Genomic DNA, 16,486 nt, shown 5'->3' on the forward strand with positions numbered 1-16,486 from the left:
TGGCGTTTTGGCCAGCCTGGTTAATTAGTTATTAGACCAATAGGAAAGAGTTCCAAACCTCTCTGCCAATAACGGCTAGTTTTCACTCAGACCACTCCAAAAGTCCTATCAAATTTTTGGAGGAGAAATTGCTCTTTGCCAAGAAGCTATTTTTGATTCTGTTACATTTTAATTGAAAACAATCAATTGTTAGACAGAAATGATTTGATATTGAGAAATGGCTGCCGCTCACACTTAAGCTCACGCACTCTCACAACATGCACACACGCCAATTAAGCCTGAACTTGTACAGTTGTGTTGGTAGGGGCAGTGGTGTAAAGTACTTAAATAATTTTTTACTTAAGTACTACTTAAGTCGTTTTTGGGGGTATCTTTACTATTTATATTTTTGACTACTTTTACTTCACTACATTCCTAAAGAAAATAATGTACCTTTTTTACTCCATTTTCCCTGACACCCAGAAGTAGTTGTTACATTTTGAATGCTTAGCAGGACAGAAAATTGTTAAATTCACACACTTATCAAGAGAACATCCCTGGTCATCCCTACTGCCTCTGTTCTGGCGGATTCACTAAACACAAATGCTTTGTTTGTAAATTATGTCTGTTTGTAAGGGTTGGAGTGTGCCCCTGGCTATCCGTAAAAAAAAGAGCTAAATAATGAATGAACATTTGCTTAATATAAGGATCATTTTTTTTAATCATAGTTTTGATACTTAAGTATATTTTAGCAATTACATTTACTTTTGATACTTAAGTATATTTAAAACCAAATACTTTTAGACTTTTACTCAAGTCGTATTTTACTGGGTGACTTTCACTTTTACTTGAGTCATTTTCTATTACGGTATCTTTACTTTTACTCAAGTATGACAATTGGGTACTTTTTCCATCACTGGGTAGCGGAGGGTCTGCCCCTGGATTCGTTAAAAACAGCTACTTGTGAAATTCAACAGAGGATTATGATCTATCCTGGAGGATAAGAGCAGTGCAGGTTTTTTATGTTCATAGTTTCCAAGAGACGAAGCGATACATTCTTCTGGATCTTTCCCTGAGCCTTTTACATAGCCTAGTTACCTAGTTCTGTTTTAATAAGAACATCACTCCTTTATCTGGAAAGGTATTCTGCCTCTTTTTTGTATTTTACTTAGCTATATTTTTATTTGTTTTCAAGCATAGGTTTACAGTAATTTATCATAGTGAGTGGAGACAGCATTAGCGGCACCATCATTATTATTGTCTACCCATTCCCCAAATACCTTGAGTCAGTGTGTGTGATCTCCGACAGTAGCGGGGTCTGGGTCGCTGCATGTCCAGCCACCAGTGTCAGTACTACATGTCTGTGCGATGTGTAGTCAATCAGTATTTATAGTGTCGGTGAAGTAAATATGGTGGCTATCAGCCTCTAAACAGCATGAATTGCTGTTTTCAGTAGGCCCAAGCCAGCTCTGCTTTCTGAGATAAGAGGACGAGGCCTTGCCATAAAATATTTAGTTAATGCTGGAAATAGTCTAGACATCCAGTGAAGGAAATACAAACATTACCTTGTGAAGACACAGGAAGAGCGGTGGGCAGGAGTTTGGGAGAGGCTCTCTGTCGCCCCGCAAGACAATATATAAAATAGGCTTGTCAGTTATTGACTTTGACTAGAGTGGATGACTGCACGCCGTTCTCTCAGATTGTCCTCGTGTTCTAACCGCTGTAGTAGGAGAATGACGTACTCGTCTGTGCTTAGGTCTCTGGATCGGTTGGTTTACACTGTCTGGATGGACGGCTTATTTATCTTTATGCTGAGATACTGTACCTGACTAGCTGTAGTATAGAGCAGGCTGACGCTGTAATATAGACCAGGTTGTCTCTGACCCTCTCGGTTACAGTATATTCTTGAGGGTGGTCTGGTCTGCAAGGGGTGACATGGGGACCCTGTTACTGGAGCAGATGAGGCGCTGTCTCTAACCCTTTAAAGAGTTAGCTGGTATGAGATCTGGCACTAGAGTCCAATAGTGTCTGTTCCAACTCCTGTGGAGTTAGGCAGATACGTCCCAGCTAACTGCATCATGACTGGCTATCTTATGCAGTAGAAACTTTCTTATTGCTTTTTCTTTGGCATTAACTTTTTGGGCTCGTGGGTGGGTGGGTGGGTGTGGACGTTGTTCAGAAAAATAAGTGGCAGTTATTGGGCTTGTGCTGTCTGTGTCCTGCACGGCTCTATCGTAACTGGTTGATATTACTACATGTGCTGTAAAAGAGTTGTCTGACACGAGGCAGAACAACATCAAGTGGACAACCCACTGCCTATAGTTGCAGTTGGTTTTCTTGCATGTATCTGCTTCTGCAGTGCAGGCCACAAAGTCACAGCAGCTTTGCAACTAGCCAATGTGGTGACTGGCTGCTTTAGCCTAATTGTGTGTAGCCTGGTAGATTTCAGGCTGGTGGCTGCTGGGTCATGGCTTCTGGCCCGCTTTTATCATAAAACAGGAAGTTTATGCCCCTTTTCTTTTAACATTGGGGCTTTCTGTTAGCATTTGAACCCATGTCTGACTTTTTGAAGTCTTTGAAATACTTGAGCGTTGGATTTAGCCTGCCTGGAGTGCCAGGTGTGCACTTTTGGGACTATTCTATTGGTTCCATTGCAAGATCAATCAAGTACAGCTAATATATATTTTATGATTTGAAATCATATTTGAACCCAGGTCTGGTTAAAAAGGACGAGACTAACCAGACATACTTTATATGTAGTAAATAGTCACACTGTAGCCCCTGACCATCAGAATTGTCCTTGTATTCTTGAACGGTTCAGACAACTGTATATTTATGTAAAAGCTGTGATATGTAGTTTTCTGTGGCAATTAAATAGAGGCAGAAATGAGAACCAGCTAATTGACTTGCTAAGTATTAAAGAGTAGGGGTCCCCAATTACATTCAGCCGTGGGCCAATAGTATTTGACAAAAACAGAATAATTTCCAACCTTAATTACGTTAGGATATGATCACATATGCCTCTATTTATGTATGGGAATACTTTGGAACATTTTCTAAATTCAAATCACTTTCAGCTGATTTCTTAGTGATTTTAGACTTGTGTCCAACAATTTTGCTCATACAAATTTGGGGGCCAAATAAAATCACCGGCCCACCTATTGGGGAACCCTTTTATAGAGGGTTTTATCCTGGTTGATGTGGCTTTAACAAGGCAAGGATGGTGTTATTGGAGTAATGATATTGAAACATGATCTACCTGATGATTTTAGGATTTCTGTTTTGAATATTTATTCAGCCCTTGGAAGATACAGTGAGGGGGAAAAAAGTATTTGATCCCCTGCTGATTTTGTACGTTTGCCCACTGACAAAGAAATTATCAGTCTAATTTTAATGGTAGGTCTATTTGAACAGTGAGACAGAATAACAACAAAAAAGTCAAGAAAAACGCATTTCAAAAATGTTAGAAATTGATTTGCATTTTAATGAGGGAAATAAGTATTTGACCCCCTCTGCAAAACATGACTTAGTACTTGGTGGCAAAACCCTTGTTGTCAATCACAGAGGTCAGACGTTTCTTGTAGTTGGCCACCAGGTTTGCACACATCTAAGGAGGGATTTTGTCCCACTCCTCTTTGCAGATCTTCTCCAAGTCATTAAGGTTTCGAGGCTGACGTTTGGCAACTCGAACCTTCAGCTCCCTCCACAGATTTTCTATGGGATTAAGTTCTGGAGACTGGCTAGGCCACTCCAGGACCTTAATGTGCTTCTTCTTGAGCCACTCCTTTGTTGCATTGGCTGTGTGTTTTGGGTCATTGTCATGCTGGAATACCCAACCACGACCAATTTTCAATGCCCTGGCTGAGGGAAGGAGGTTCTCACCCAAGATTTGACGGTACATGGCCCCGTCCATCGTCCCTTTGATGCGGTGAAGTTGTCCTGTCTCCTCAGCAGAAAAAACACCCCCAAAGCATAATGTTTCCACCTCCATGTTTGACGGTGGGGCCATCCCCCTGTTCTTGGGGTCATAGGCAGCATTCCTCCTCCTCCAAACACGGCGAGTTGAGTTGATGCCAAAGAGCTCCATTTTGGTCTCATCTGACCACAACACTTTCACCCAGTTGTCCTCTGAATCATTCAGATGTTCATTGGCAAACTTCAGACGGGCATGTATATGTGCTTTCTTGAGCAGGGGGACCTTGCGGGCGCTGCAGGTTTTCAGTCCTTCACGGCGTAGTGTGTTATCGATTTGTTTTCTTGGTGACTATGGTCCCAGCTGCCTTGAGATCATTGGCAAGATCCTCCTGTGTTGTTCTGGGCTGATTCCTCACCGTTCTCATGATCATTGCAACTCCACGAGGTGAGATCTTGCATGGAGCCCCAGGCCGAAGGAGATTGACAGTTCTTTTGTGTTTCTTTCATTTGCAAATAATCGCACCAACTGTTGTCACCTTCTCACCAAGCTGCTTGGCGATGGTCTTGTAGCCCATTCCAGCCTTGTGTAGGTCTACAATCTTGTCCCTGACATCCTTGGAGAACTCTTTGGTCTTGGCCATGGTGGAGAGTTTGGAATCTGATTGATTGCTTCTGTGAACAGGTGTCTTTTTTACAGGTAACAAGCTGCGGTTAGGAGCACTCCCTTTAAGAGTGTGCTCCTAATCTCAGCTCGTTACCTGTATAAAAGACACTTGGGAGCCAGAAATCTTTCTGATTGAGAGGGGGTCAAATACTTATTTCCCTCATTTAAAATGCAAATCATTTTATAACATTTTTGACATACGTTTTTCTGGATATTTTTTTTTGTTATTCTGTCTCACTGTTCAAATAAACCTACCATTAAAATTATAGTCTGATCACTTCTTTGTCAGTGGGCAAACGTACAAAATCAGCAGGGGATCAAATACTTTTTTCCCTCACTGTACATTTACCGTAACTGGATGAGTAATTTCTTAAATGCATTCAAAACGAACATGCAGTTCACAAAATCAAACGGTCTTGCTGTCTAAGGAGTTTTGAAAGTATTCAGTGCTGCTCTGACTTCAAAGGTCTGTGAACTGACCTAACAGAGCACAATGTTCCATTCCCTTATATCATGCTGTCTCCAGAGTTGAAAACCTCCTAAACTACAGTCTGGCAATAGTGCAGCTCCTGCTCAGGCCCTCCATTCAAACCGTTGGATCCAGTCCAACCTCTTTCATATTGTCACCATCTGAGTGTGCTGTAGATCTTGTGAAGAGCAGGGACGAAGTAGCAGGGTCATTCTGCTCAGAGAAAGGGCTGGTAAATGGTTTTCCTGAAACCGCCTGGCAGAATAATGCTCCAGGGTTACTAATGGCAGCTGGTTTCACAGAACCGTTTTCAGAGTGAGATGAAGTGCTCTTGGGAGACACTGAAATGAATTGGGAAGAGGTGGCCGGCCACTAAGGTCAAGCTGTTGCTTTAGACGTTTTCCTCAGATGCAAAATTGCTTTTGGACAACATTATAAAAACATCCTCTGATCTTTACACATTTTACATAACTCTAGGTCAATTTTAAGATTGCCAGGGTTAGATGTGTTAAAGTTAGTGGGTCACTTAAACACCTTGTTTTATACCAAAGTCTCAATAAATACATCTCTTCTCTCCACAGATCCATCATGTGCTGAGTGTTGATGACAACCTGGTCCACCCATGCAGGAAGCTCCTAGCCTTTGCCAGATGTGTGTGTCTTAGGGTGGAATGGCCTCCCTACCTCTGCCCGGGTCAGCCTAGGTACGGGTACCGGGCCAGCTCCCAGAAGACCTCTGTGTATGCCTGTCTGACCGGGGCCCTGCTGGAGGCCACCGCCGCCATCGGGGCCCGCAGTGCTCTGCCCAGAGTCACCGTGGGCTCCACTGGCCACGCCATGCTCAAAGGTAAAAGGGGGTGGGTTATAAAGGGCTCCCGAGTGGCGCAGTGCTCTAAGGCACGGCATCTCAGTGCTAGAGGTGTCACTACAGACCCTGGTTCGATTCCAGGCTGTATCACAACCGGCCGTGATTGGGAGTCCCATAGGGCGGCGCACAATTTGCCCAGCGTCGTTAGGGTTTGGCCGGGGTAGGCTGTCATTGTAAATAAGAATTGGTTTTAAACTGACTTGCCTAGTTAAATCAAATTGTATTTGTCACGTGCGCCGAATACAGCAGGTGTAGGCCTTACTGTAAAATGCTTACTTACAAGCCCCTAACCAACAATGCAGTTCAAGAAATGGAGTTAAGAAAATATTTACTAAATGAACTAAAGTACAGAGTCCATGTGCGGTGGTACAGGTTAGTTGAAGTAGTTTGTACAGGTAGGTTGGGGTGAAGTGACTTTGCGTAGATATTCATGAGCGAGTAGCAGCAGTGTAAAAACGTGGGGGGGGGGGGGGGGGAATGTGTATATAGTCCAGGGTGCCATTTGATTAATTGTTCAGCAGTCTTATCGCTTGGGGGTAGAAGCTGTTAATAAGCCTTTGGACTTAGACGTGGTGCTCTGGTACCACTTGCCGTGCGGTAGCAGAGAAAACAAGTCTATGACTAGGGTGGCTGGGGTCTTTGAACATTTTTGACATGACACCTTCTAGTAGGGCTGGGCAATATGTTTTTCTATCATTTCATATTGTGCTTTATCGTTAATTTCATTGTGTGTCGCAAATCACACTCTTTACAGCAATATTTTTTGTCAATTGGAGGACGTGTGGAAGGAAATTTGCAACACAAACAAGGAAGAGGGTGAACGTGACACAGAGCACGGAGACACGGAGCTCGTACCTAAAAGAGGGGCAACTTCAGTCGCATGGACGTGGTTTGGGTATGAAAAGTCTGACACGGACCAGAAAACCGTCCACTGCAAATATGCCGCAGGCCGGTCCCGACAATAGGCTCAAACACCACTAACCTCTTTTACCACCTACGCAAGAATCATGTGAAACAGTACAGAGGCTACGGATGAGACCCAGAAAAGTACAGTCGAGTGCTCAAAACAAACCCCCGACTCAGACATTGCAAGAGGCTTTTGCCCGCTGCACAACATATGGCAAAGATTGATGAAGTGGGAAGGAGATAACAGCTGCCGTTACAACTTACATCTGCAAAGACATGGCCCCAATTTACACGGTCGAGAAATGGGGGTTTTGTGAGTTGGTGCAAACACTCGACCCAAGGTACCAAATGCAAATTGATATGTGACCCGTATTAATGCCAAAATAACATGCAAAACAGGCAAGCCCCCCCCCCCCCAAAAAAAAAATATATATATATATATATTTTTTTTGTCCTATATTCATTTTGTTTGCAACTATAGTTGAAGTGTTTTCTATTTACAGTTTTAGATTTTATACATTCATATTTTATGTTGTTACATGCTTAATTGAAAAGTTCCACAGGTTCTAAATAAAATAATCAAATATGAGTAAGTACCTTATTTGTTTGAGTGTAATTCATAATGTAATAACAAATGGACCTTTACATGTGATCATTTTATGTAAACTATTTATTCATTTTGGCCATATTGCCCAGCCCTACTGCCTAGTATATAGGTCCTGGATGGAAGGAAGCTTGGCCCCAGTGATGTATTGGGCCGTACGCACTACCCTCTGTAGCGCCATATGGTCTGATGCCGTGCAGTTGCCATGCCAGACGGTGACGCAACCGGTCAGGATGCTCTCGATGGTGCAGCTATAGAGCTTTTTGAGGATCTGGGGACCCATGCCAAATCTTTTAAGTCTCCTGAGGGGGAATAGGCTTTGTCGTGCCCTCTTCATGACGGTCTTGGTGTGTTTGGACCATGATTGTTTGTTGGTGATGTGGACACCAAGGAACTTTGAAGCTCTCGACCCGCTCCACTACATCCCGCCGATGTTAATGGGGGCCTGTTCAGCCCTCCTTTTCCTGTAGTCCATGATCATCTCCTTTGTCCTGCTCACATTGAGGGAGAGGTTGTTGTCCTGGCACCACACTGCCAGTTCTGACGACCTCCCTATAGGCTGTCTCATCGTTGTCGGTGAGCAGGCCTACCACTTGTCATCAGCAAACTTTAATGATACTGTTGGAGTCGTGCTTGGCCATGCAGTCATGGGTGAATGGGGAGTACAGGAGGGGACTAAGCACACACCCCTGAGGGGCACTGGTGTTGAGGATGTCAGCGAATAAAAGTGACTCAAATGACACACAAAATTATTTAGCTTTCATTTCTATTGGGCAATAAATCATTTGAAACAACCAAAGTTAACTGCAAATGCATCCAACAAGCGTGGCGCGTCACAAGTCGAATACTACATTTTAGACGACTTTATTTATACAAATCTTTAGAAGTGTCAATTATGACCACCTCCCTTTTTTGAGAAAAATAAATCAACTTGTTAAACCAAATATATTTTTCTGAGCAATTGTATTAGTATAATTTCCCATTTTTTTGGAGCATACAATATAGCTCGACATTTGAATGTTGCTCATCTTTATCAAGGGTGTCAATTTCGTACCCCACTGTATATCTGAACCATTTTACAACCACCAATAAATCAATGGAACACTTCTCAGTGATTTCCCTCCACTTTGAAATGAGTCATACTGAGCTTTTAGCCTACATGTTTAGATACTTGACGACTCTTTAGAGGGACACAGCCTTCATATGCAAACTGCTCTCACAGAGAGAAGCATGGGTGAGAGGAGAGGGAGGAGTGTAGGGGCTATGTGTTTCTCTGTGTGTCGGGGGGTGGTAGCTGGTGGTGGAGGTAGGGATGGGGGGGTTGTGGGCTGGCTGCAGGCGTTGCTGGCGCATGGAAGTGAGATATATGTAGCGTGTCACCTCGGGGAGCTGGAGAGGAGCTGCTGCCCCTGGGCTGCTTAAATGTGGACAAGTGCACATCGCCGGTGCTGTGTGAACAACCACCGAGCTGACAGTAACGACAGGGCTGCTCCCGCCGGCTGCAGCTCAGCCATTAAGCACTCCCGCAGGTTGGAACTAAATTGTGAAGACAGACGGGATTCAATGCTTTAATCTTATGGAATTGACTTTACTGTGAGTGGGTGGACTATACTGTACGGTCAGTGTGTGGAGGCTCTCTTCACTTAAGTTACCTATCTGCCTGTCCCTGCACCTTAGCAGCCTGCTCAAGTGTGTGTGAGATTTCTTCAGTTTCTATAGCCTACTCCTGTGGTTTGTCACTTGCCTGTGTGACTAGTCTCCACAGGCTGATTTGTCTCCAGTGCTGTCACTGAGGCTAGTTTATCAGGACTGTTTTAAAGAAAGTCTAATGCAATTCTATGTATTTTTCAATAGGACAGAAAGTAATTTTTGCAGTTTTAAAGCTACAGTGCCTTCAGAAAGTATTCATACTCCTTATTCCACATTTTATGTTACAGCCTGAATTCAAATATGATGAAATAGATTTTTTTCGCACTCATATACACACAATACCCCATAATGACAAAGTGAAAACATGTTTTTTTTTTAAAATGTTTGCCAATTTATTGACACCCCTGAGTCAATACATGTTAGGATTATCTTTGGCAGCGGTTATAGCTGAGAGTCTTTCAGAGTAAGTCTCTTAAGCGCATTGCACACCTGGGGCTTAATGTATCAATATTGCGTAGAAACTATTCTAAAACACTACTTACGAACCGAATTTAGAATGTTCGTATGCATAGAAAACGTGTGATTTAGCAAACAATCCTGTACGCACACTGGTAGAAGATAACCATTGATAAATACCAATTATTCTCAGTGCTCATGCACAACCTTGGCTATTTGCATTTTGAAACGCCCCTAATTGACCATATATGGTCAATTATCCCTTTAAAGCCTTTGGGGAATATATAGCCCTGTACCATGAAATACAAGGTTGCAACCCCAAAAAACACTACGCTTTTAGTTTTCTTTTCGGAGACTGAAAAAGAGGCGCTAGTGTCAGAGATTGAGTACAACCAAAGGGTTTGTCTTCTCAGTTGTGGCTTGACCAGTAAAAATAAAACATGGCTACAAAGAAAAGACCATTAAGACGATTAGTTGCTTTAGTAATGGCAAATATACTTCAAATGAGTAGGCAACACTCGCCAAAAAGCCATCCATCCTCAACAGCTCCCTCCTGTAGGCATATAGGCGATCATTGCTGTTCTGCTGATTGAACGAGTTGTGCGTACCACCTTGTCACCACATTCAGCAGCGTCTTTTGCGCGTCACATAACCGATCACCTGCACATTAAGAGTGGAAGCCTTTTCTGTTCACATAGTTTAACTCGTTTTGCGATGGTGCTTTTATAGATGTGGGTGCCGTCTATTGCTCTGTTCGTATTTCGGGAACGCATTGATGGCAAAGAACCCCCTCTTGACTTCAACCTGTTGTGTGATAATGTATGGAAATTGTATGTTAGTTTTGCTGATTGCATCCAAAGAATTGGCTCATCGAGGGCTGTAAGATGCCAATTGGCAAGCTCCCGCTGAAAAGTGCTGTTGCCAAAATCCTGAGGGTGGATAGCACTGGTATGGCACGTGTAAAAGTAGGTCTTAAATCCTTACAAAGATCCTGTAAGATTGGTTTTGGGAAACGATATCTGTACTTTCTGCAAAAAGTCCCACCTGTCTCCTAAAATATGCTCTCTGCCAAATGCAGCATGTGCCAAATCTTCCTGCAGTGCAAAATCAGTCAAAACTCTAACTAGGCCACTCAGGAACATTCTCTTGGTAAGCAACTCCAATGTATATTTGGCCTTGTGGTTTAGGTTATTGTCCTGCTGAAAGGGGAATTTGTCTCCCAGTGTCTGTTGGAAAGCAGAATGATCCAGATTTTCCTCTAGTATTTTGTCTGTGCTTAGCTCTATTCTGTTTCTTTTTATCCTTAAACTCACTAGTCCTTGCTGATGACAAGCATACCCATAACATGATCCAGCCACCACCATACTTGAAAGTATGACGGGATATACTCAGTAACGTGTTGGATTTGCCCCAAACATTACGTTTTGCATTCAGGATATAGTTAATTTCTTTGCCACATTTTTGGCTGTTTTAACTTTATATCCTTGTACAAAACATGCATTCGGTTTGTAATACACTTCATTTTCACTCTGTCATTTAGGTTAGTATTGTGGAGATACATCCTCAGTTTTATCCTCAGTTTTATCCTATCACAGCCATTAAACTCTAACTGTTTAACTATTGGCCTCATGGTGAAATCCCTGAGTTGTTTCCTTCCTCTCCAGCAACTGAGTTAGGAAGGATGCCTGTCTTTTTTGTGACTGGGTGTATTGATACACCATCCAAAGTGTAATTGATTACTTCACCATGCTCAAAGGGATATTCAGTATCTGCTTTTTAAATTATTTTTTTTATCAATCTTCTAATAGCTGACCTTCTTTTGCAAGGCATTGGAAAAACTCCCTTTGTGGTTGAATCTGTTTGAAATTCACTGCTCGACTGAAGGAACCTTACAGATAATTGGATGTGTGGGGTACAGAAATGAAGTAGTCATTCAAAAAATCCATGTTAAACACTATTATTGCACACAGAGAGAATCCATGCAACTTATTATTTGACTTGTTAAGCACGTTTTTACTGTAGAACGTTTTTACTCCTTTAGGCTTTCCATCAGAAAGGAGTTGAATACTTATTGGTTCAAGACATTTCAGCTTTTCATTTTTTATTAATTTGTAAACATTTCGAAAAAGTCCACTGACATTATGGGGTATTGTGTGTAGGCCAATGGAAGAAAAACAAAATATCTAATCCATTTTAAACTCTATAACATAACAATATTAACATAACGCTATAACATAACAATATTTAGAAAAAATTCAAGGGGTGTCAATACTTTCTGAAGGCACTGTAATTACCTGCAATTCTACACATTTTGCCATGTTAATGATATCTGAGTGAGAGTGACTAACAAAATCAAGGGGGGCCCCCTGGAGGTCTGGGCACATGCCCTGTGTGCCTGGTTGGTGTTCGGCCATGGTTACTACAAGTTTAGATAGCTGGCTAGACTGGTAAATTAGCCTAAAGATTCTTTGCTGACATGGGCTAATTGAGTGACTGTCAGTGACTGACATAACAAGAGAAACTTCTGATGCACAACAACATTTTGAAATTGCACCTGTATCCTAATAATCTAACTCTCAAAAGTGGGTTGGGGGTCGCTATGATTTCTTAATCCGGCCCTGATTGTCATCGCAGCAGTGAGTAACATCAGACTTCATGTTCAAGGTTCTGTGCTCTGCTCGGGTCAATATACTGGAACTAGCCAGGTGATTCATCATACCATGGTTCACGCTACAGTCATTTTAAGCACCTCAGTTGGTGGCGCCAACACATGATTTGGTTGCACCCCTAAAAACATTGCGGCACACAATAGAAAAAGATCTTTAAAGTCATTCAGTGCTTTTATTGAGGGTTGATAGACTTCTGAAATGGCTTTCGGTAAATGCATTGTTTAATATAACCTGTCCATGCAGGAATGCATGGTTCAAGATATTTTGATGTGTAATATAATCCATTGATTGACATTCATTTTACGTTGACAAATGGGCAGTTATTGTTATTTTATTGTTAAGATAGGGCTCCAGAATTCAGATTTTTCCTTTGTTCAATAGATATGAATTTGCTTAGACTTTGTGCACTAATATCATAGGCTAAAAAAGAGGACCAAAAAAAGCCGATACGATTTAATCGGCCAATTTCTCTCTTTTTTAAAAAAATATTGTTTTTTTAATAATAATAATAATAATAATAATAATAATAATAATAATAATAATAATAATAATAATAATAATTTATTATTATTATATTTTTTGTAATAATGACAATTACAACAATACTGAATGAACTTTATTTTAACTTAATACATCAATAAAATCAATTTAGTCTCAAATAAATAATGAAACGTGTTCAATTTGGTTTAAATAATGCAAAAACAAAGTGTTGGAGAAGAAAGTAAAAGTGCATTATGTGCCATGTAAGAAAGCTAACGTTTAAGTTCCTTGCTCAGAACATGAGAACATACGAAACCTGGTGGTTCCTTTAAACATGAGTCTTCAATATTCCCAGGTAAGAAGTTTTAAGTTGTAGTTATTATAGGACTATTTCTCTATACCATTTGTATTTCATATACCTTTGACTATTGGATGTCCTTATAGGCACATTAGTATTGCCAGTGTAACAGTGTAGCTTCCGTACCTTTCCTCGCTCCTACCTGGGCTTGAACCAGGAACACATCGACAACAGCCACCCTCGACGCAGCGTTACCCATGCAGAGCAGGAGGAACAACTACTCCAAGTCTCAGAGCGAGTGACGTTTGAAACGCTATTAGCGTGCACCCCGCTAACTAGCTAGCCATTTCACATCGGTTACACCAACCTAATCTCGGGAATTGATAGGCTTGAAGTCATAAACAGCGCAATGCTTGAAGTATTGCGAAGAGCTGCTGGCAAAATGCTCGAAAGTGCTGTTTGAATGAATGCTTACGAGCCTGCTGGTGTCTACCACCGCTCAGTCAGACTGCTCAATCAAATATTATATCATAGACTTAATTATAATAAACACACACATACGAGCCATAGGTCATTAATATGGTCGAATCCGGAAACTATCATCTCGAAAACAAAACATTTATTCTTTCAGTGAAATACGGAACCGTTCTGTATTTTATCTAACGGGTGGCATCCCTAAGTCTAAATATTCCTGTGACATTGCACAACCTTCAATGTTATGTCATAATTATGTCATAATTACGTGAAATTCTGGCAAATTAGTTTGCAACGAGCCAGGCGGCCCAAACTGTTGCATATACCCTGACTCTGTTGCAAGAGGTGACACATTTTCCCTAGTAAAAGAAATTCATGTTAGGCAATATTAACTAAATATGCAGGTTTAAAAATATATACTTGTGTATTGATTTTAAGAAAGACTGATGTTTATGGTTAGGTACACGTTGGAGCAACGACAGTCCTTTTTTTGCGAATGCGCACCGCATCGATTTATATGGAACGCAGGACAGGCTAGATAAACTAGTAATATCATCAACCATGTGTAGTTAACTAGTGATTATGATTGATTGATTGTTTTTTATAAGATAAGTTTAATGCTAGCTAGCAACTTACCTTGGCTTCTTACTGCATTCGCGTAACAGGCAGGCTCCTCGTGGAGTGCAATGTAAAGCAGGTGGTTAGAGCGTTGGACTAGTTAACCGTGAGGTTGCAAGATTGAATCCCCGAGCTGACAAGGTAAATATCTGTCATTCTGCCCTTGAACAAGGCAGTTAACCCACCGTTCCTAGGCCGTCATTGAAAATAAGAATGTGTTCTTAACTGACTTGCCTAGTTAAATAAAGGTGTAAAAAAAAGTCAAATCGGTGTCCAAAAATACCGATTGTTATGAAAACTTAAAATCGGCCCTAATTAATCGGCCATTCCGATTAATCGGTCGACCTCTACTCCGTATCTCAAACCCATATCACATATCTTGGTTATAGAATATTTTCTTCAGAGCTCAATATAAAGCGTTGTGAAATGTTTTTCAAAAAGGACATTTGGAGTGAGGTGAGCATGTGGAATGTGCAGCTCGCATCGATGTGATCAATTAAAATGTTTACACACACAACTAAGTCAAAGGGTCGCAAAATGCGACTAAATAGTCGCAGTCTGGAGCCCTGGGCCCCTGTGTACTAGTGTTCATCAACAGGCTCACAGAAAGACACAAAGGAACGGAGAGCCAGAGTGGGAGTGTGCTCACAGAGGACATTGGCTTCTCGGCAGGATGTAAGCTACAGCCTGGGCCAGGCAGCTAGGCGTTGTGTGCCAAATGGCACCCTTTTCCCTATATCGCGCACTACATTTGGCCTGAGTCCTATTGGGCCTGGCCAAAAGTAGTGAACTACTATATAGGAATAGGGTGCCATTTGGGACGCCACCCTGGTCTATTCTAAATCAGGGTCTTTGCAGACACTCAACCATAAGCCCTGCTTACCAGGCTTTTATGCAAGCCTTATGCAGTGCATTGAGTAGGGCATGCATCATACATAATGATTAGGGAAAGGGACACTTAAGGCTTGGCTGGTGAAACAAATGTGTGTTTGCATATTCCCTTAAGACTTATACTTGAAAAATAAGAAAAAGCGGAAGTAGTACGGTTTGTCCATACAGTCAGACTATTTTGATAAAGTGTATCTAAGCTAACTCAATAAATCTGTCTAATTTTGACATTTTTGTAATTGTACATCTTACTAAGCAGCTTGGTGCATAATCACAACTGGTATCTCGTTGTGTTAAGTGGTGAAATGAGTATAGCTAGTTATAATTGTAATGGTAGCAGATAATTAAAGACGATCAGTCTTTACCTGGCTCTAAGGGAAGGAATATAAAATAAATACCCAAATTGAGCTCAGGTGCATCCGGTTTCCATTGATCGTCCTTTGATGTTTCTACAACTTGATTGGAGTCCACCTCTGGTAAATTCAATTGATTGGACATGATTTGGAAAGGCACACACCTGTCTATATACGGTCCCACAGTTGACAGTGCATGTCATAGCAAAAACCAAGCCATGAGGTCGAAGGAATTGTCAGTAGAGCTCCGAGACAGGTCGAGGCACAGATCTGGGGAACGGTACCAAAAAATGTGAAGCATTGACGGTCCCCAAGAACACAGAATCCGTTATTCTTAAATGGAAGTTTGGAACCACGAAGACACTTCCTAGAGCTGGCCGCCCGGCCAAACGGAGCAATCGGGAGAAGGGCCTTGGTCAGGGAGGTGATCAAGAACCTGATGGTCACTCTGACAGAGCTCCAGAGTAACTCTGTGGAGATGGTTGTCCTTCTGGAAAATTCTCCCATCTCTGCAGCACTCCACCAATCAGGCCTTTATGGTAGAGTGGCCACACGGAAGCCACTCTTCAGTAAAAGGCACATGACAGCCCGCTTGGAGTTTGCCAAAAGACACCTCAGGACTCTCAGACCATGAGAAACAAGATTCTTTGGTCTGGTGAAACCAAGATTGAACTCTTTGGCCTGAATACAAAGCGTCATGTCTGGAGGAAACCTGTCTCCATCCCTACGATGAAGCATGGGGGTGGCAGCATCATGCTGTGGGGATATTTTTCAGAGACTGGTCCTGGGAGACTCGTTAGGATCGAGAGAAAGATGAATGGAGCAAAGTACAGAGATCCTTGACGAAAACCTGCCCCAGAGTGCTCAGGACCTTAGACTGGGCTGAAGGTGTACCTTCCAACAGGACAACGACCCTAAGCACACAGCCAAGACAACGCTGGAGTGGCTTCGGGACAAGTCTCTGAATGTCCTTGAGTGGCCCAGCCAGAGCCCGGACTTGAACCCGATCGAACATCTCTGAAGATGCCTTGAAATAGCTGTGCAACGATGCTCCAAATCCAACCTGACAGAGCTTGAGAGGATCTGCAGAGAAGAATGTGAGAATTCCCCAAATACAGGTGTGCCAAGCTTGTACCATCATACCCAGGACAACTCAAGGCTGTAATCGCTGCCAAAGGTGCTTTAACAAAGTACTG

General features: G+C 42.0%; 1 protein-coding gene across 3 annotated transcripts in view; it reads left to right on the forward strand.

Moving 5' to 3' along the window:
• Positions 1-16,486, forward strand: part of LOC115201144 (1-phosphatidylinositol 4,5-bisphosphate phosphodiesterase epsilon-1) — a 104,661-nt gene that overhangs the window by 26,072 nt on the left and 62,103 nt on the right. For 2 of the 3 annotated variants that reach the window (XM_029764476.1, XM_029764478.1), the window contains exon 3: positions 5,609-5,873. In XM_029764476.1, the coding sequence (XP_029620336.1) occupies positions 5,609-5,873 (265 nt within the window). Of the gene's footprint in view, positions 1-5,608; positions 5,874-8,410; positions 8,998-16,486 lie in introns of those variants that run through there. The other variant, XM_029764479.1, reaches the window with a different exon arrangement.

This window comes from Salmo trutta, chromosome 10 (assembly GCF_901001165.1).
Source record: "Salmo trutta chromosome 10, fSalTru1.1, whole genome shotgun sequence".
Classification (NCBI taxonomy): domain Eukaryota; kingdom Metazoa; phylum Chordata; class Actinopteri; order Salmoniformes; family Salmonidae; genus Salmo; species Salmo trutta.